The following is a 20,726-nucleotide window of genomic DNA, read 5'->3' on the forward strand; positions in this document are numbered from 1 at the left end:
CCTGTTTTGTGGCCGATTATATGGTCAATTTTGGAGAAGTACAGTGAGAAGAAGGTATATTCCTTGTTTTAGGATGAAACATTCTGTAGATATCTGTTAAGTTCATTTGGTTCAAAATTTCTGTTAATTTCACCATATCTCTGTTTAGTTTCTGTTTCCATGATCTGCCCTTTGGTAAGTGTAGGGTGTTAAAGTCTCTTACTTTTATTGTGTGAGATTCAATGTTTGTTTTGAGCTTCAGTAATGTTTCTTTTACACGTGTGGATGCCCTTGCATTTGGGTCATAAATGTTCAGAATTGAGAGTTTCTCTTGGTGGATTTTTCCCTTGATGAGTATTTAGTGCCTTCACTATTTTTTTTATAACTTTTGATTGAAAGTCTATTTTATTAGATTCTAGAATTATTACTCTAGCTTGTTTCTTGGGACCATTTGTCTAGAAAAAATTTTTTTCCAGCCTTTTACTTTGAGGTAATATTTGTCTTTGTCATTGTGTTGTGTTTCCTGTGTGCAGCAAAATTCTGTGTCGGTCTTGTTTTTGCATCCAGCCTGCTAGTCTATGTTCATTTTTATCTCTAGATAAACATTTTCATCATGGGGCATGTTTTCTAAAGATCTTTGTTCTTTCTTTAACATATACTATTTATCGTGTGCACGATGGTGGTGAGTATGTGTGTGTACCACAGCATGCACAACCAGAGGAAAACTCTGGGGAGCTGCATTTTTATTCCCACTATCTGCTGCCACTCATGGGACTCAGGTCATCTAGCTTGGTGACAAGTGCCCTGATCTGTTAAGGCAGAGTCTTCCTTTTCCTCTAGTGAAAGTCGGATAGGGATGAACTATTATTGTTCCTTTCTGTTTGATACTTTTACTTCACAACCATTTGTGAAAGTCTTTTCCATGACTATAGATGCCCGGATGAACAGCTTTGTCTTTCTGAACATTAAGTATTTTGTTCTCAATCCTCTCATTGTTATCATTTGTATGTATCTAGGGTCGGAGGTGCTCACCCATGCAGGTGCACATGCATGGAGACCCAAAGTTGATATTGGGTATCTTCAGTCACTTTCCTACCTTATTTTGCACACAGTTTCTCCCACTGAGCCTGGAACTTCAGTTTTGGCTAGACTGCATGGCCAGGACTCTCCACGAATCGTCCTGTTTCCACAGTCTTACACTGAGGTTGTATGCCTGTGATATCTGCTGGGGACCCAGACTCAGGTCCTCAGGCTTCCATAGCAGTCTACTCTCAAAGCTACCTCCCCAGCTTTCACTGCTTCAGTGTATGTGACACATAATTTACTAGTCTCACCATCCCCTTGAGACTACTACTACTGGGGAGATGACAAACACACAAACAATCCCAAAATCAAAACAAACAAACAAACAAACAATGAAAACAGGGTACTAGAAATGAAAACTCAGTTTGGATTCAAACTCATCTAGACCCTGGCCACAGTCCCCAGGGAGATGCCCATGTGTGTTAAGGAAGGGGAGCAGAGTAAGTTCAAGCCATGAGGAAGGGTGAGAATGTCCCTTGTGTCTCTTGGTGTTCTGTTGATAGCGATACCTCTGTTTTACAACTCATTGTGAAACTGCCAGGCCAGAACCTCCCTGTTTCCTCCTCCCTTTCTCCCTTACCCTCTCCTTTCCTCCTTCCCTTTATTTACCTTTCATTTTCCTTTCTTTCCCTACCTCGACCTTACTCTGTATTGATACCCAGTCTTTGCCTATGAACTCTTTGTCTTTCCAGATGGCTCTGCTTAGGGAATTCTCCAACATCCTCTTACCTCTCCTGCCTTCTAGATGCCTTGGCCACATTCTAAACACTCTAAGCTTGGGCAAGCACGGAGCTTATTTTCTTTCCTTTCTGCCTTTTTTTTTTTATTGTTCGTTCACAGCTTGTTTTGAAAAATGATTGCTTTGTGCCTTGTGTCTACTTTTAGTTTTGGATGGAAGGCATACACAATCCCCATTCCTCCATCCCGGCTTCAGGCAAAAGTCCAAAGGAAATTTTTTTAAAGCTGGGGCTTTAGCACTGAACAAAATGTATCCAGCTGAAAAAATAATAAACTGTAAAAAAAAGAAAAAAAATAAGCTGGCGTCTAAGACTGAAGGGGGAATAGCTGTGTGGTGTAGTTGCTATTTCAAAGCTGATGATAGAGCTATCTTTTGGATCCATGCTGACGGCATGGCATATGAATTATCACTCCTGTTCCCTGCAGCCTTCAGAGAGCCTGGTGCATCATTGCCTCTGTTTGGAAGCAGATTCCCTGATCTGGGCTCTCCTGGTTGTATCTGTTGGTTCATACACTGAATACTGAATACTGATCCCAACTCCTGGCTATGTTCCTGCCCTTGGTATTATTTAAATCAGGTCTTAGCTAGATACAGCTCTTTCCTGCCGCTAGTTTATGCCCTGTGTGCTGAGACAGTTCTTTTACATTTTTAAAGTGGAACTAAAAATACTTATGCAGTGAAGTGAACGTGACTTGTGAATTTTTAAACATTTATCTCAGTTTGGGGAGTGTTATTTTTGTTTTGTTTTGTTTGCTTTGGGTATTGTTGCTCATTTATTGTTTTTTTCCCAGAGAAAGTTTGCTGATTGCGGATATTAAATTGCTGTTGTTTACGTAAGCATTCCCTCAGTGTGAAATAAACATGCTGGTTTAATACAAAGACGTTGAAGTCAGACTATCCGAGATCAAATTCAGCTGCTGACTCTCTGGGTTTATCAAGGGCAAGTTACTGACCACCAGTCGTGGTCCTCACTTCTCTTCAGGTGAGACACAAACATAACGTCACTTGCTACCTCATAGCTCTCTGAGAATCTATCCTGTTTATGGAGCATTTTCGGTGCTTAGATTTGATGAGTTCGAAAAAAAAAAAAGAACTCAATTCTTTACAGTATTTATTTATTTATTTATTGTCTTTTAAATGCTCTACAAAGATGTTCTTGCTTGCTTAGTAGATGTTAAAACTTTTATGCTTAGTAAATGATTAAGCTAAACGTATCAGTTGGGCTCACCTCTGCGTGTGTTATTTAGGAGTCTTGTGTTGAAATACCGTGCTCTGGAATGTACCGTCTTGCACACAGAAAGCAAGTGGCACTTCTTTTATTTTTCATCTAGAAGTTTATGGCAGGATTTCTCAGGGCTCCACAGGACATTTGGATCAGTAGAGGAATAGACAATATACAAGTACACATATTTTTCAAAGACTGTTTCTTCAGAGAACTTCATCCAGTGTTGTTCTGGCTGGTAACATGAGCCAAGCAGATACTTTCCTGAATCTACTGCTAATTTATTTTTATAACTTATAAAGTAAGTTGAACAAATTAAAAATAGTTCATCTTGAAGCTATACTTGAGAGGTCAAGACAGAATGATTGCTATGAGTTTCAGGATAGCCTAGGCTACCTAATGAATTCTAGGCCAACCTGGGCTACAGATCAGACTGTCTCAACAAAGATACATGAAAATAAAGTATCTAATATTTATATCTTAATGTCAAAACTGCTCTAAATTATTTTGAATTTACATTTATTTATTTTGTGTTGACACACATAGTGTGGGCACATGTACTGTGACACACATAGTGATCTGAGGACAACTTATGAGAGTTAGACCTCTTCTTCCACCCTGGGATCAAACTCGGGTCATGAGACTAGGCAGCTGAGCCATGTCACCACTCCTCAAAGGCACTATCATTGTACCTGGAACTACTTTGTAAATCCCCCCAAAGCCTACCCCTCTGCATTAGCTTCCTCCATGACGGGCAAGGCATTAATCTGTAGATGATGTCTTCAACCAGAAACTGACAGAGCCCCAGTTTCCTGTGGGAAGATAGGAAAAAATGGGAGGGGAATAAGGATTTGACTTGAAAGGAATGATGTGGTTGTGTTATCAATTGAGCTGTGTGTGGACTTGGAGCAATCTGGGCTTTTACGGTTATTAAATTGGCCTTCAGTTACAACATATTGAAACTTAATGGTCTGTGTTATGGTTCAGCCAACAGCCACATGCCTCCGCTCTTCCTCAGTTGCCTAACTTCATTCTGAGCACACCCGGCAGTTCATTTATAATTTAACTTTTACAGAATAAGCAAATCAATTGCACCATGAATAATTTAAGCCCAATAAAACATCTCATAGCACTGGCAGCAAAAATCCAGCTCAATATATTCATAAATGTCAAATCATCTGTTTTTGCTAAGCTGTTCGTAAAAGCTAAGATTGCTTGTAAAGCACTATGTCACTTGGTATCAATTTCAAAGTTAAGCAATTTTCCTATGAGTGTATGCCCACCTAATAAATAATATTTTAGAAATGATAACGGAATGACTAATTTGTAATTTAAAAACCCATGTAGAGCAGAATACAGCAGGATATACCTGCAATGACTGAATTTAGGAGGATGAAGTACCAGAATGTTGTGTGTTCAAGGTCAACCTGGACTATGTTTTTAGGCCAGTCTGCGTGTTCTGCTAGCTTTAACTGTCAACTTGATAGAACCTAAAACTATTTGGGAAGAAAATCTTTCCCGAGGAATTGCTAGCTCAGATTGCATTGATAGAGGGTCTTGGTAATTGATGTAGTAGGTCCCAGTCCACAATGGGCAGTACCAACCTTAGGCAGGTTCCTGACTGCATGAGAAAGTTTGTAAGTAAGCAAGCCAGTCACAAGATGCATTTGTTTCTCTCTGCCTTTGACTATGGTTATGATGTGACTAGCTACCCAAGTTCCTACCTTAGCTCACAGTCAAAAGCTGCACAAAAGTATAAGTCTAATAAACCCAAGCCTTTCCTCCCCAAGTCACCCTAACAGCAACAAAATAAAACTACAATACTGGACTACATGTTAAGACCCTGCCTCAACCACAACGATAGAAATAGCATTTGGGATGCAGAGGCAAGTGGAAATCTATGAGTTTGAGTCTGTCCTTGTCGACACGGTGACTTCTAGGCCAGCCAAGGCAACATAGTGAGAAGATGTCTGCAAAAAAAACAAACAAAAATCAGAACAAACCAACAAACAAAAGTACTGACAACATACTTCACTAACTTAGATAACAAAGTAATTGTATCAAGCATTTTCGCTCTTCCATTATTTTAATAAGCCTTGACAAAGAGATGTGGATTATAGTTCTTTCATTTCTTTATTTATGCATCCATTCACTGGGTGATTGTTTAATGAGAATTAATTCCAAAGAGAATTTTTCTGTAGTAGAAACAATGTAAACAGCAAAGAGATACACAGACCATTCCCCTGATGCTGAGTCTGCGTTTAGAAAGAGAAAGGATTTAAAGCAAGCACATGTATAATTTATTAATGTATATTATACACATGTATAATGTATTAATTTAACACGGGGAAGTCATTGCTTCAGATACTTGGAATTGGTAATAAACAAGACAACTATAGACAAGTTTCTGTCAATGGGGAAAGTTGTACATTGGTAGTAGACTTTAAAAATTAGAAACAAGATGGACATGCATGGCTATGGCTAAGCAACACAAGCCCAAAGGGGTTGGGGGTAAACGACTTCTAAAAACCACGGCTGTGAAACACGGAACAGCAACCATCAGCAGCATTTCCACCCTGATTCAGGTCCTGGCTGCTTAAATTCTGCAGCTTGACTCCCACGCTGATAGACAGGATTTACTGTCTAGTTTACCGTGAAATACCCAAGACAAGACTGTAGATGGCGCTACCACTTTGACTATTTGCTGTGTGATTTTTTTTTGCTAAACATTTTGAGTTATTCCCACCAGCCTGGCCTAGATCACACGCCATAGGAGAGTTATTGTCATTCATCAGTCTTCCCAATCTTTTCGACTTACAAGGATCTCGATAGACATTTTCACATGAAGAAGCCAGCCCAGAAATCGAAACACGTTTAAAGTCACTCAGTCCCTCTGCAGCAGGCACAGGAGAAAGGACACCGCCACCTGCTGTGTCTCTGGATCCTGAATTTAGAAGCTGCACTGGTAATTTATTTACACTGTGATCCGATGCCTGCTCCTCTCTGTAAGAACACCAGGCGAATCGCTGCCAGTGTGTTAAGCTCAGTTACTTTGTTCTAAATAAAACCGTGTACAACATCCCTCCACACAGAACAAAAGTTACTCGAAGTGTTGTTGTTGGCAACTAGGGCAGTCTTGAGACCTTTCTCAGGGTATCCACACTACATTCCTTTTTACATTCTTCCTGTTAAGTGTGATGCTGAAACTAAGAGCAGAAGAAGTAAAAGTCAATACATCTGACAGGTCAGCTGTGGCTAACAATGTATTAAAAGTGAATGAAACGGAAAAAGGAAGAACCAGCATGAGAGGAATGAAGGACAAAACATAGGTCACCCAAGGCACACAGATAAATACCCAAGAAAAGCACAGTCCACACAGATACCCAAACATTTCATCATACTTGATAAATGTATGACTTTCAATTAAATGAAAGACAAAAAAAATTTAAATTAAATAAATTACATATATATTCCCACTTTTAAAATAAAACAACAAAACAAAATGATGAATAAAATACTTCCTCCTTGAATATAGCATTCAGCATTCTTTCTTTGATTCCTTTTATCTTCCCAGGGCAATTAAGAGGTAATCCTATCGTCATATGGGTTTAGAAGCTGGACATGCTGATAGTTCAACATGATGACTTCCACGAGGAGCGTGGTTGTCTCCCTGTCGGGCTCCAGGCACTGTGCTGGACATCAAGAGTATCTGGAAAGAGAATGTTCTTCCTCTTCAGGGTCATAGACTGAATCACACAATGGCTTTAACTGTTCCATAGAAGACTAAGTTATTGCTCTTGAAGCATTATCACTTACCTTTATATCAGGCATAAATAGATGAGTTCTTTAAGACAGTGTCGCATGTAGCTCAGGCTGGCCTTGAAATTGTAATCATCCTACTTCATGGTCTCTTGTGCCGAGGTTACACAATGCCCAGTTTCCTCACCAGAGATAAGTAGGAAGGAGAAAAATAAGAATAAAGTATAATGACATACGTGGATAGAAATGTCACCAGAAAGCCCATTGGTTTGTATGCTAACCTAAAATCAAGGAAAAGGAGAATTGTCAACTGAAGAATGATAATTTATTGATTTTTAAAGTATGTGTATTCATTAAAAACTCATGTTGCATAAACAGATAAATTTCTTAGGAAGTATCAATGTGTTGAATCTACTTAAGATTCTTAACTCTTAGAAGCAAGTTTTCATTTTTTGTTTGTTTTTTATTGTTTTGTTGTTTGACACCATTATATATTTATGTGATGAAACTTAAGTATTTTCATGCCCCATACTCCTTTGTCGCCCACTACCCTCCCCCACAGGAGGTTATGGTGTCAACAACCCCCTCAGACTTTCATTTCTCCATCTCATGAGTGACCCACAGAGTTTAATTAATTAGTGAGGACTGAGGGGAACTTGGCAAGGACTATTGGCTTGCATTCACTTGTCTGTGTCTTCTTATGAAATATGCAAGTTCTTTTCCTCTAGACACTGAAAGAGGATCTCTCCCTTCTCCATCTCATGTGAAGATCTTATGGCCTGTGCCAGGATCATCTTCCTCTTTGTGTCGTTTTTCTCGGATGTCAGCATGCCTTGTTTGGTGGTAGAATTCCTACCTCTCACCTTGCTGCTTTGCAGACATTGCGATATTGAATTGAATGGCTAATGGATATTGAGAATAGATAGGCGTAACCCCTCTATGACACGTCCAGGAGTAGTCTGTAAGATTCGTGTGTCAGACTATGGAAGAAGACTCTCACATGCTGCTGAGTGCTCTATCATCTCCCTCCACATTAGACTTTGAGAAGTGCATGCTCATTTTCAGATAACAACCCCTCCCACCTTCACCAGAATACCTGGCAGGCCCATCATGGCTTCCAAGTTACTGAGGACTTTGTTCCTAAGAAGTGATGGTCCAAAAGCCTGAGGTACCTACACAAGTACACTGGTAGTGCTCCCTGCTTCTTAAGTCAGAGCTGAGTTTGTTATCTCGTGATCAGGAGGAATGTTGCGTTTTTGAGATCCTGTCTCAAAAAGAAAAAAAAGCACACCAAAACAAAAAACCATCTTTTTGGCAGCAGGTGGTAGGTTAATCCACACTTACAGCAGATATGTTTGGGATTTGCAATGTAGTATCTTTTCTCTGTCCTTGGCATGAGAAGTCCACTACCCTGAAAAGTCTTCTCAAGGGCAAACATTCGAGGGTGGTCATCCTTGCTCGTCATCACAGTGTCTGGGAGTTGGAGGTGAGTACATTGCTCCAAGGTGTACCATTGACTCAAGTCCTAAAGATGAGGAGGAGTTTCTTAGTTTAACAAGTGTCAATTGACAAGTCCTGGTGAAGCCTCACTGTGGCTATCCCTTTACCACCACAGCTTCCTTTCATTAGCACACTCCAGCCTTGAAAAAGTCTCCAAATTTTGTTTTGTGGACTCTGACTTCAGCTCATATTGAACTTTCTTCTTCAATGCAATGGTATCCTTAAACTAAGTCTGTCCTCATTTCTTTGATGTCCTCCTTGTTGACCTATAGCAGTAATCAAATGATAGTTGTTTCCCAAATTTACTGATTTGATCACATTTTATTAATGTGTGAACTGCAAGAGAGGAGAGAGGAGAGAGATAAGAGGGATAAGGGGGGGGAGGGGGGGAGGGGGGGGGAGGGAGGAGGAGAGAGAGAGAGAGAGAGAGAGAGAGAGAGAGAGAGAGAGAGAATTTAGCCTTGTGTTTCAGTCAATTATATGCATCATAAAAAGTCCAGAAAAATGAAGCCAGTGCAACGGTAAACAATTCAAAGTCTTAAAATCTTAGGAGACTTTGTTCTAGTCCCTTGCTCTAGTTTTGAAATTCCTGTCTTCTGAGAATCCATGTTTTTTCTCCTTATTTGAAAATACTAGGGCTAATATGTACGAAAGTATAAGTCTTGAAGGGGAGACAGAATGAGAAAGCATTGTGTTCTGTAGTACAGAAGACAGAGTCACTACTAATAAATGTTTACTCCTTTCATAAGCCTCAAAGAGAATCATTCGCTTTGTGTTGCCAGAGTAATGTACCTTAGATACTCATCCATGGTTTCCTCCCTGAGATAAGAAACTTCTTTGTAGATAACCTTCTTGCAAATGTTGCCAACTCCTGGCCATCATCGAGTATTTAATGCATACATATATAAGGTATGGGCACATGAAAGGATGTGTGCATGCAAGCAGAGTTCTAACAAACCAATGTTGAATTCAAGATACCCAAACTGCTTAACAGTTTACCTATGGCCATACCAATTGACCATGTCAGTTTCAATGGGGAGTGTAACAGAGGTCTTTTAAGATTATAATCTATGTACAGGCATGGAGGTGATCACAAAGTACCACACATTTCAGTTTTCTTGAGAATTGCCAGCCCCAGAAACAGGATCTAGAGGCAAAAGGGGAAATTACTCCAACGTGCTTTTCATTTCCTGCTTTGGGCACTGGCTAGACTACGTAGGCTGAGCTCCATGAACCTCAGGGAAGGGGCTGTTTCAGGGTTTGGCTTAGAGATCCTCATCCTGGTAGTTATTTTGCTGGGAAAGAACATTCAAGTGCTCTGCCTACGTAGAGTCCTGTGAAGCAGTGGAATATCATTCTCAAATAGAGAACATGGACGAAGATGGATATACTCAATTAGACTTCAGCACTCGAAACATCCACAAAAGACCTGTAAAATCAGAGAAAGGTATCCACTTTCTTTCTGCTAATAGTACTTTCATTCTTATTTAGTGAAATAACAGAAGTAGAGACCTGGAGAGACTCTTGATTTGTAGGACTTCCTACAAAAATATATTTTCATATATATATATGTATATATATCATATATGGTATATATTTGGTATATGTATAGTATATATTTGATATATATTTGGTATATATAGTATATATTTGATATATATTTGAGATATCTAGAGATAGATAGATAGATAGATAGATAGATAGATAGATAGATAGATAGATAGATTTGCATATAGTGCAGTGACTTCCACAAATTGCTTTTAGTTTGTGGCAGAAAACAGGACTAGTCCACTCTGCGGTCATAGTTACTTCTTCGGTGGGAAGTGACACTTGTAACATGAGTAAAGGAGAAAAATGAAAGATTTTTAATAGAGTTGCTTTTTGTTTGCCTTTTAGTAACTCGTGAGGGGGCCAGGAAACAGATAAACAAACAAACTGTACAATCGTACAACATTCGATGCTAAGGTGGTAGGGGATAAAACCGTGGAGGAATGTGTGGCAAATAAAAATGAATGCATTCAAGAGAAGCTAGGAGTCACAGGATTTTAAATCCCAAATGTGATATACTTTTTTGTTAAGAGATTAATTTGGATTTTATAAAATGAGAAGTTAGTCAGTAGTGAAAAAGACATGCTACATCAAAATGTCTCATTATCAGGAGATATATAGTAAAACAGAAACAAGACAAGAATAGAGGATATTAAAGCATCTCCTCATAAAGTGAGTGTTTTAGTCTCTTTCCGGGTCACCTCTTGGGCAGCTCTATGACTTGGTTTCCTGCTGGTGGTGTCATAAGCGTAAAACAAAGTCAGCTAGAGCTCTCAAGGACTAAGCCACCAACCAAAGAGTACACATGGGGGAACCTTTAGATCCAGTTACAGATATGGCAGAGAATGGCATTGTCTGCCATCAATAAGAAGAGAAGCCCTTGGTCCTGTGAAGACTCTTTTCTCTGGTGCAGGGGAATGCCAGGGTGTTGGGGTGGGAGTGGGTGGGAGGGAGGGGGAGCATCCTCATAGAAGCAGGGGGTGGAGGGGTGGAAGAGGGGGATAACATCTGGAATGTAAATATATGAACTATCCAATAAGAAATAAAAAATAAAAACAAAGTCAGTTCACTGTTAAAGGAAGAGTTGACTCACAGGTTCTAACATCAGTTGGCTTTCTTCTGCTTTTTGGTGTTCACATTATGCAATTATTTTCCTCTTATAACCACATACACAATTCCTTTCTTGTGAAATTTGCTTGGAAAATAGTACAGAAGTTGATTGAGGGAAGGGGCAAGGCTTATATGCTTTTGCTGTGAAAATTAAAGTGCTCACTATCAACAACGGTATTCGAAGGTGCTATTGATCCAATTTCAAACCTGGAAGATAAAAACAAAATTTTTAAAAGGACATAGAGAAAATAAGTTGCTTAAATCATGCATCATATAAATGAGAAGAAAAAGCTGTCCTTAGCAGTTGGTGCTGCTTCTTCTACAGAAAGCTGTTTGATTTATAACCAAGTAGGACTTCAGGGAATGAATAATGCCCAGGCCTATAGAATAGCCTGTGAGCCTACTATGACCATGATACCACAGCAGAAGCAAGAGAGGAAGAAGCATCCTGAATCTGGAGGACAATGGAGACTCACACTGCAATTCTAGAGTCTCAAGTTGGTAGAGCCTAGTGGCTGCTGATCCTTTTAGAACCATCCCCATTTCAGTGAGCTGAGCTGTTGAAGAGTTCCACAGTCTTCCCTCATTTTCTTCCTCATCTCATTGACTTTCCAGGAAGCCCAGCTCCATCTTCTCGTTGGCCGTCCATTGCGGTAGCTTTAGGAATCCTGTGCTTGCTCACAGTAGTGGTCGCAACAGTGCTGGGTGCCCTAGGTGAGTATGGGTGAGGGAGGTTGATAAAGCCACGGACAGTGATTATGAAATTAATTTATGCCAGGCACTCTCTCAAGAGGTTGGCATGTATAACTTCATTTAATCCTTACATTAACCCCATTGGGTTTGTGCTATTAATTTGTCTCAGTTATAGGAGAATTTAGAAACTGGAAGATTAACTCTTCCATAGTTATAAGCTAGTCAGTGGTGGAATTATAAGAAATGTAGGAAATCTGCTTCATAAAACACATACTTTTCAGTATATTGCTCTACTGTTCTACATAGATAGGTGACTTTTTTTAAAGTGGAATTTAAAGTATAAGTTAGTGGAGGGAAACTTGCAGAGCCAAAAGAAACACAATATTCCTTAGAAGACAGCTATATTAAGTTAAAATGAGTTGTGTGTAATTTTTTTGAAAGCCTCATGATACATGGGAATTATCTTACACATGATCTTTAATAAAGAATATCTTAACTCTACCAAGTATTGCCTGAGGCACTGAAAAACTACTAAGCAGATGCTTTGTGAAGACTTAATAGATCTCTTTAGGTTTCTATATTTCGTGAATCCTATGCCGATAAAGTTATATGATACCTTCAAAGAACCTTCGTTACTTATTAGTCAAATGCTTGCTGAGAACAGAGACATTCTATGTATTCCATGTTTGGTAACTCTCAGATTGCTAGCTAGCATTTTGAAATAATTGAAGAAAGCAAAAGGTATTACTTTGTTAAATTATTATTTAAAATTGTTTACAATTGCAGTTAGATCTATGTCATTTTCTTTTTGCTACCTTCCTCACTGGCCTTTCCGTGTATTTCATATATCATCTATGCGTGAACCATTTGACTCTGTCCTTTTGCCAGTGATATACCATTTATTTCTCATTAAGCATAGGTGTCCCCTATGTGCTTCCATAAAATATGGGTGCTGTCATTTCAGTTTTCAAGCAGAGCACAATGACTTTCTTTTTCTGTCACTCTTGCTGTTCGTGACATATGAAGCATTTCGGAGATTCAATTCAGGGAGATATCCAGAGGAGAAAGACAACTTCCCATCAAGAAATAAGGAGAACCACAAACCCACAGAACCATCTTTAGATGAGAAGGTGGCTCCCTCCAAGGCATCCCAAACTACAGGCAAGGGCAGAACTAAAGGAGCAATGGGATCCTGGATTCCAGAGGTTCATTTCCTGGTACTGAGGCTTGGGGTGGGGAATATATTTACATCTAATAACAATGAATTCAAGGGAAGCAGGTCTAACAATTTCTGTAGCATAACATACCCTGCCAGAGAGCTGGTAAAGTGGCATCACAAATCCACAGCTCTTTAACTTCCTAAAAGGAGCAGTAGCTGCTCTTGTCTGGCTGTGTGCCAAAACCTACCAGATATAATGTAATTTGATGCAAAGAAAGGAGCAGTGCAGTGTTCAGTGCCTTTACGGAACTGGTATTTTTTTTTTACAGTGATGTTGTTAGAATAAGAAAGAGATGTAAGGGAAAGGGGATGAAGGGCGGGAAGTGTATAAGAGACACTGTAGATTGTAAATGCTACTAAGAATATACAGAAGGGACAGACCTTCACATCAGTAAAAATTCCCATTTGAGCACATTCAATCGGCATTTGTTTGATTTCATAACAATTGTTTTCTATATCCTGTGATTCTGATTGCCTCATAATGGACTCAATGCCTTCCCTTCAGCATTCCATCTCTGAACTTACCTCCCCACTGCCTTCAACTAACAAAATACAAAAGAGCCTTTGAAATATAAACAATTACATTTATGCCTCTTCATAAGATTAATTAAGTCAAGGAGAGCCCCTGTTTGTAGCCATTGCTTTTGCTTGTATCTGTTTTACACAGAATCAATACAGAAAGGGAATCTAGGCCTAAATCTGAAGTGATGGAAAAGATAAGTCTAGTCATCTATTTAAAACATTATAATTACTCAACTGATTTTAAATTTTAAATGTTTATATGTTTTGCTTGCATGTATGTCTGTGTGCCACTTGCATGCCTGGTACCCTCAGAGGCCAGAAAGGTTATCAGTCCCCTGATGCTGAAGTTATAAATGTGTATGAATTTTCATATGGGTGCTGGGAATCAAACCTACATTCTCTGGAGTAGTGATCAGTGCTCTCGAATACTGAATTCACCTCTTTAGTCTCTAATTTTTTTAAAACGAGCAAAGATACTTTAATAAGTTCTGTAAAATTATCATCTAATTTGTGTCAAAAAATAAAGATGTGATAAAGAAATATGTTAATGAAAATTTATTATTAGGTATTCATGAAAGTGCACTAAGAGAATTATTGTTATACTGTGAATCTGATGATATTAATTTTTCTTTCCAGGCGTCTTTTCTGGACCTTGCCTTCCCAATTGGATCATGCATGCCAAGAGCTGTTATCTATTTAGCTTCTCAGAAACTTCCTGGTATGGAAGTAGGAGTCACTGTTCCCAGCTAGGAGCTCATCTATTGAAGATAGACAACGCCAAAGAATTTGTAAGCACACACTTCTGTAATTACCTGTGGTCTATATTCTTCAGAGCAAGAGGGATTCCTGCACTAACAATGTTAATATCATCATTTTATGTGGCTGCAAAATTAGGCTGTAGGCCTGCCAAGTACATAATGCATGGTTTTATTTTTAATTAATTAATTTGAAAGGAATCAGATTTCAGAGCTTGCAAAGTATCACTTGGCACCAAGCTTGACCTGAATTTGGTTCCTAGAACCCAGATAATAGAAGGGGGAAAAAAGACTCGATAAATGTCCTCTGACCTCCACATGAGCACTGTGGCATGCCACCCAACACATATGCACAAAACAAATGAAAATGTTAAATCAAGTACTTTAAGACACATTTTATTATTGTTTGAATATTGTGGTAAGGGTTCTTAGCATTTGTATATTTGTACTTCAGTTTTCAAAGTTGAAGTGTAGGAGAGAAACTGTCCACTCGTTACTTTAATATCAAGAAAATATCAGCAATGACAATATATTTATCAATTGTTTGGTTTCTGTAAAATATTGAGGATGGCAAAGAGGTGGGCTTTTTTGTTTTGTTTTAGTTTTTTTTTTAATTTTGATACATAGTTTCCATCTTAACCCACACATATCTGGAGCAGAAATATCTTCTAAGTGGCAAAGAGGATTAAAAAGTAACCCTTCTATATACAGTTTAAAAGAGAAGCAACAGTTGTTAAAAGTCTAACATCAAATACCAATAACAAATAAGATGAAATTTTAGAAGCACCTGTATTAACAAGAAATTCTGTAGAAACAGGAGGACTTACAATACATGTTGAAGGAAGGGTGGGTGAGAACGCCAGAAAGCATCCCATAATACAATTCCAATCTGCACATCTTCACTACTCTGTTTTTATCCATCTGTAACTCCATACTCAAGAGTTGCATTTCTTGTGAAAGTTGATGAAAGTAAGAACACAGACAAGGAAGAGGATCATATTAGACATTCACATGGCCTTTGCTATCAACCTGGAATTGGCAAATAATCATCCCATTTTTTGTGACCAATTTTCAAGAGTCTTCATTGAAACCTTGATTATTTTAATTGTAAAGCATGCAGTACAGAGCAGGGGACATAGATCTGTGAAAGAGTGCTTATTTGACACCTGTTAGGCTCTGGATCTCATCCACAGCATTGTGTCCCTTGGTAAAGCTATTATGACTTTGCATTTGCTACTTGTGCAAAAACTGATGGCCCACTTCCCATGAAGAGGCTTGGGAACTGGACACTGCTGGATTTTGTGTAGTTTGTTGAATGAGGCAGAATATTGATACTATATGTTTTCCCTTTAACTTGTGTGAGTGCTTCTATGTATGTATGTATGTATGTATGTATGTATGTATGCATGCATGCATGCATGTGTATGTGTGTGCACTGAACCTTGAGAGCTAGGATTACAACTACCCAACCCCAGGACTCTCCTGTCTTCAACCCCTACCAAACAGGAGTTAAAAGCATGCATGGATGCATATTGGATGGATATTGGGAATTCAAATTCAGGTCCTCGTTTGTTTGCAGCAAGCATTCTTACCCACTGAGCCATCTCCCTAGCTCACATCTTTTATTAACATTATGAATCTGTTCCTGATGGGAAAATTGAAAATGACTCTAAAGTACTTCTCTAGACATTCAACAAGATTCAATGATTGACAGTCCTCTCTAGATTGTCATCTTACATGAACATCCTTCTGTAAAAGGATTCATTCAGCTCTGAATGCCTGTAGCACTGTTTCAGGCTCCCCTTGATGTGCTTTTTTTTTCTTGTATTTTTGTTTTACTACAGGAGTTCATTGAAAGCCAAACATCTTCTCACCGTGTTAACTCATTCTGGATAGGTCTATTTCGCAATCAGAGTGAAGGGCCGTGGTTCTGGGAGGATGGATCAGCATTTACCCCCAACTCGTAAGTTCCTGTAGAGACATGGAGAGGTCGAATTCTTCCATACAGTAAAAAAACAAAACAAAACCAAAACCAAAAAACAACAACAACAAAAAAACAAAACAAACAAACAAACAAAAAAATCCCTTGCTTTTCTGGTCACATAGGAGTCATGCTGGTGGAGGAAGAGGGAGAAAGGGACATAGGGATGAAGAGAAAAGCTCTGAGGGAGACTGTAGAGGATGCTCACCTGGTGCTGACTAAGGGATTCCCATGGCATCTGGTCCATCTGATCCAGTGAGGAGAGGTGTTGCTGTCCACTGCAGCCTTGGACTTCCAGGCCATAAGTCAGTCTGAGGTAAAGATTGACCTACTCAATGGACATGAGACACTAGACAAAATGTCTTTTAGAGCCACACTCTGTATCCAAAACAGAGAATAGAAAGAGTGGTTATCCATTAGAATGGTAAAATAAAGGACATGAAGGTAAAATCATTAACATAATGTTTTTCACAGAGCCAATGAAAAATGACATCTGATGTCATTATTTCAACTGTATCTTAACATTTGTGAGGTTACAATTTCTTCCTCATTGTGTACTAAAGTCTTTGAAACTTCTATTCATCTGTTCATTAATATTTGTAAATATGAATTTTATTTCCCTTTCAATGTATATTGATGCATGCAAGTGTGCATCTTTTCTCACGTTAATCTTAATATATAATATAATCTTAATATATAATATTAAATTTTACTGTTTTAAATTTTACTAATGTTTCTTTTTCTCTTTTATCACTTCTTTGGCTAATGTTGATTATCTTCCATCTAATTTCTCTGTGTCAAATTGAATTCCCATTTTAAATTCTTATGTTGGATGCTTAACTCATCATCTCCGGTCTTTCTTTTGCTTTAAGGTCATTCGGTTCACATGCTTTCTGATTTCCACAGTGAGTTAGTTGTTCTTTGATCCATGACTTAGAAAGAAATTTCTCAATTTTCACACATACCTATGCTTCCCACATTCCTATTTATCCTTTAGATTTCAGGCTTAGTTCCTCTGTGATCAGATAATGTACTGCTTGTGGTGGCAATTCCCACTTCCAGCTCTGAGATTTGTATTGAAAACATCTACATGAGTGCTCCTATATTTCTAGATATTTTAAAGCCATACTAAAAGGCCTATGTAGATTTAGAATTGTTGCATCTTCCTATTTGATGTCATTTCCCTTTCTTCCTTCCTTCTTTTTTATACTGGATATTGTTTTATTTGCATTTCAAATGTTATCCCCTTTTCCAGTTTCCTGTCCATAAACCCCCTATCCCATCCTCCCCTTTTTCTATGAGGGTGTTTCCCCCACCCATCTACCCACCCGTTCCCACTTTCCCACCCTGACCTTCCCCTACACTGGGGTCCAGTCTTGGCAGGACCAAGGGCTTCTCCTCCCATTAGCGCCCAACAAGGCCATCCTCTGTTACATATGCAGCTGGAGCCATGGGTCTACCCATGTGTACTCTTTGGATGGTGGTTTAGTCCCTTGGAGCTCTGGTTGGTTAGTATTGTTGTTTTTATGGGGTTGCAACCCCCTTTAGCTCCTTCAATTCTTTCCCTAACTCCTCCAGTGGGGACCATGTTCTCAGTTCAATAGTTGGCTGCGAGAGTTCGCCTCTGTATTTGTCATGCTCTGGCAGAGCCTCTCAGGTCTTCCTTCCTTCGTATTTTACTGATTTTTGTTTATTTCTCATATTTCTTCCAGTTTGCCTGTTTTTTGTTTGTTTGTTTGTTGTTACTTGCAGCTCATTTTGCTTACAGTAGTCTCAATACTATCTATTCATGTCTAGAGTCCATTCGGGATAGTTTGAAAGTCTGTATCTGCTAACTCTGTATGCCTTCTGGTTTTCTCCTGTGCATCCTTTGAGTTGGTTTGTTGTCTTATATATAATTGTGTCTTTGAAGGCTTCTTATCAACATTGCATCTTGAACTGTTTAGGGCTTTATGTATCAGCCTGAAGTTTGTAGAGTAGCATCTACTGGTGGCAACGAAAAGTCCACTCCCCCACCTCCACCCAGTGTTACATCAGCAGCGCTCAGCTACCCCTCCTCTACTAACTCAGTACAAATGCGTTCATTAACAATCCACAGAACATACTTCTTCCTCTTCTGCAGCATTTATTTACCTTTATTTGTTTTCCCATTGCACCCATGCAATTAGATGATTCTTTGTAAATTCACAAAATGGGCTTAACATTTTAAAAATGTTACTACTCCTGTGTTCCAGGGTGGTGGTAACTTAATTTCTGTCTCCAAACCACTTGAATGTCAGGGAAAATTTTTGGAAATTACTGGTGAAAATTCTCCCTGAGGTCTGGGTCAAGGCAGTTTATCCTGCCCCTGTCATTTCAAGAGCAGATTTTCTCAATCTACCAAAAACTGGGTCAAGAAGAGGCAACCATTCAAGGCAGAGTTCTGTAGGTGGTGACTTTTGCTCTGTGGCCCAATGATATTCCTTGAGTGTAACTAATTGACATAGCTCTTTATTTCATGCAACTATTAATACTAGCATTTCTTGGGAGGAAAGTCATTTTCTTACCTTAATTATAAAGACAAATCTATTACCACTTGAAAATTCATAAAATCTAAATTAAAGATTTCCTTTTAAAAATAATTTAGATTCCTCAAAACTATTTTTACCAATGTTCTTAAACTTTCTAACCCCATGAAAGTCCTCTCTGGCCCCTGATTGTTTTAATTGCCTCACTGTATTTCTTTTAACAGGTTTCAAGTCAGAAATACAGCTCCCCAAGAAAGCTTACTACACAATTGTGTTTGGATCCATGGGTCAGAGGTCTACAACCAAATGTGCACTGCTTCCTCATCCACTATCTGTGAGAAGGAACTGTAAAATGTAATGTATGTGAGAGTGTAAAGGTGGTATGCATGTGTGTGTGCACGAGCACACACACCCGCACACATCACCACCACCATAACCACCAACACAACCAACAACAACAACAACAACAGCAACAGCAAAACAGAACAGAACAGAACAGGAAAGATGAATATTGAAAATCAGAGAAAACGCTGAAATGCTAAGAGACTTTAACCTCAGCTGAGAACTTGGATGCAGAAGCTAAGACTTCTGCACTTGCCAGCTTCATAAAGAAGGCAGTGCTATCTTCCAGTTAGTAAGCCACTAGATGTGAAATGAAGGCAGCTCAGAAATAGGGAATATGTGAACATGAGGTATCCTAACCCAAATGCCACAACCACAACAAAACCCCTACACCATCAGGAAATAGTGTAGAGGGGGGCTGAAGAGTCTAAGAGTCAGAGGACCAGCATGCCTACTGCTGGTGTCTTCTAGACAGGACTCACTTCCAGGAACTGAGTACCCAGGTAATAACAATACAATTTAGCAAACAAGATGTGCATAATAACAACCTCAGTTGGTATGCCAATACAGATGTAGAAATTTCACAGGGTCCTACTCCCCACATGAAGGACTACAGGCCATTAATGATTCTCAAAGAGGGAGAGAGCTTTCCTCAGGAACAAGCCTCCTGATGGGTTCCTGAACCCCAAGCAGTCAGCACTGAACACACGTACAGAACAGTATCATTGAACCAGTAAGACATATGCATATATGTTAATCAAAAGGTATTACTGGAGTACACACTGTGTTTGCATGATTTGCTCAGTGTCTAGCAGTACATCAGACACAGGGAGAAGGCATAATGCACTTCTAAATTGAGACGTGAAGGGATGAGGGAAGAAAATCTTCACTATAACCAGAGCTTTTATTTTCATCCACATGATCACTATTAAGATGATCATCACTCAAACGTAGTGACCCAAGCTTCTTCCCCAACTAGATAACCCAGAGAGTCTGCCCGCCTTTTCTGATAGCAAAATCTGCTACGACAAGGTGCTTCCCTCACAGGAAGCACTCTCCTTAAATGTTAGAGTTGGAAAGATAAATGATATCGGATAGTGGATATTTAAAAGGCACCCAGTCAGGATTCGTGTTTTTGAGCACAGAATGTATTTCATCTTTTTAGGACATACTATTTTGCAGTTAACAATCAATTCTTTAGTCATTTCCTTACAAACGTGCGACTGGAATGTGACTCTGTTTCCTAGTGTGACCTGCCTTGCTGCCTTCTAAGATTGTCCATTAATGCCACCCATATTTCCTGTGTGAATTTCCATATTGCTGGGGATCTATTTGTAGCTTCCTCAGACTGATCAATGTGTGGGTAGAAATTGTTCTGAGTCCACTGAATTATTCACTTGAAAATGATTGGTTTTATGTCACTTTCATCTTAACTGAAGAAAAAAAAAACCTGCTTATTAAAGGACCTTTGGCCTCTGGATAACTTGCCTATATGTAGCAATCACTAACATAATTCTTGCCTTCTCCCTAAAAAGTTGATGAATTTGATACTAGGAAATGTGTATACTAGATAGTTTTTCACTGAAGCATAAACTTGGGTTCTTAAAGATGTTATAACGTCTCCAAGAAAAAAAATAAACATTTTTGTGAGGTTTGCTCTCATCTTTTAACATTCAAATTTGAATTGTCAACATCTGAAAGAACTACAGAGGAGACAGTGATCAATATGAGAGAAGTATGATTAATTAGCTCAAGCAGTTAAAGCAC

General features: G+C 38.9%; 1 protein-coding gene across 2 annotated transcripts; it reads left to right on the forward strand.

Moving 5' to 3' along the window:
- The first annotated feature begins 9,493 nt into the window (after positions 1 to 9,493).
- Positions 9,494 to 20,621, forward strand: Clec7a (C-type lectin domain containing 7A). Of its 2 annotated transcripts, XM_032907358.1 has the most exons (6): positions 9,494 to 9,729; positions 11,556 to 11,654; positions 12,660 to 12,794; positions 14,011 to 14,162; positions 15,974 to 16,092; positions 18,842 to 20,621. In XM_032907358.1, the coding sequence occupies exons 1-6, from the start codon at positions 9,654 to 9,656 to the stop codon at positions 18,966 to 18,968; spliced, it is 708 nt and encodes a 235-aa protein (XP_032763249.1). In that variant the 5' UTR covers positions 9,494 to 9,653; the 3' UTR covers positions 18,969 to 20,621. The 2 variants fall into 2 exon arrangements, with proteins under 2 accessions (XP_032763249.1, XP_032763250.1); XM_032907359.1 differs by lacking the exon at positions 12,660 to 12,794 and having other exon boundaries at positions 18,842 to 18,968.
- Positions 20,622 to 20,726: the final 105 nt, after the last annotated feature.

The sequence above is a fragment of the Rattus rattus genome, chromosome 6, assembly GCF_011064425.1.
Source record: "Rattus rattus isolate New Zealand chromosome 6, Rrattus_CSIRO_v1, whole genome shotgun sequence".
In the NCBI taxonomy this organism is placed as follows: Eukaryota; Metazoa; Chordata; class Mammalia; order Rodentia; family Muridae; genus Rattus; species Rattus rattus.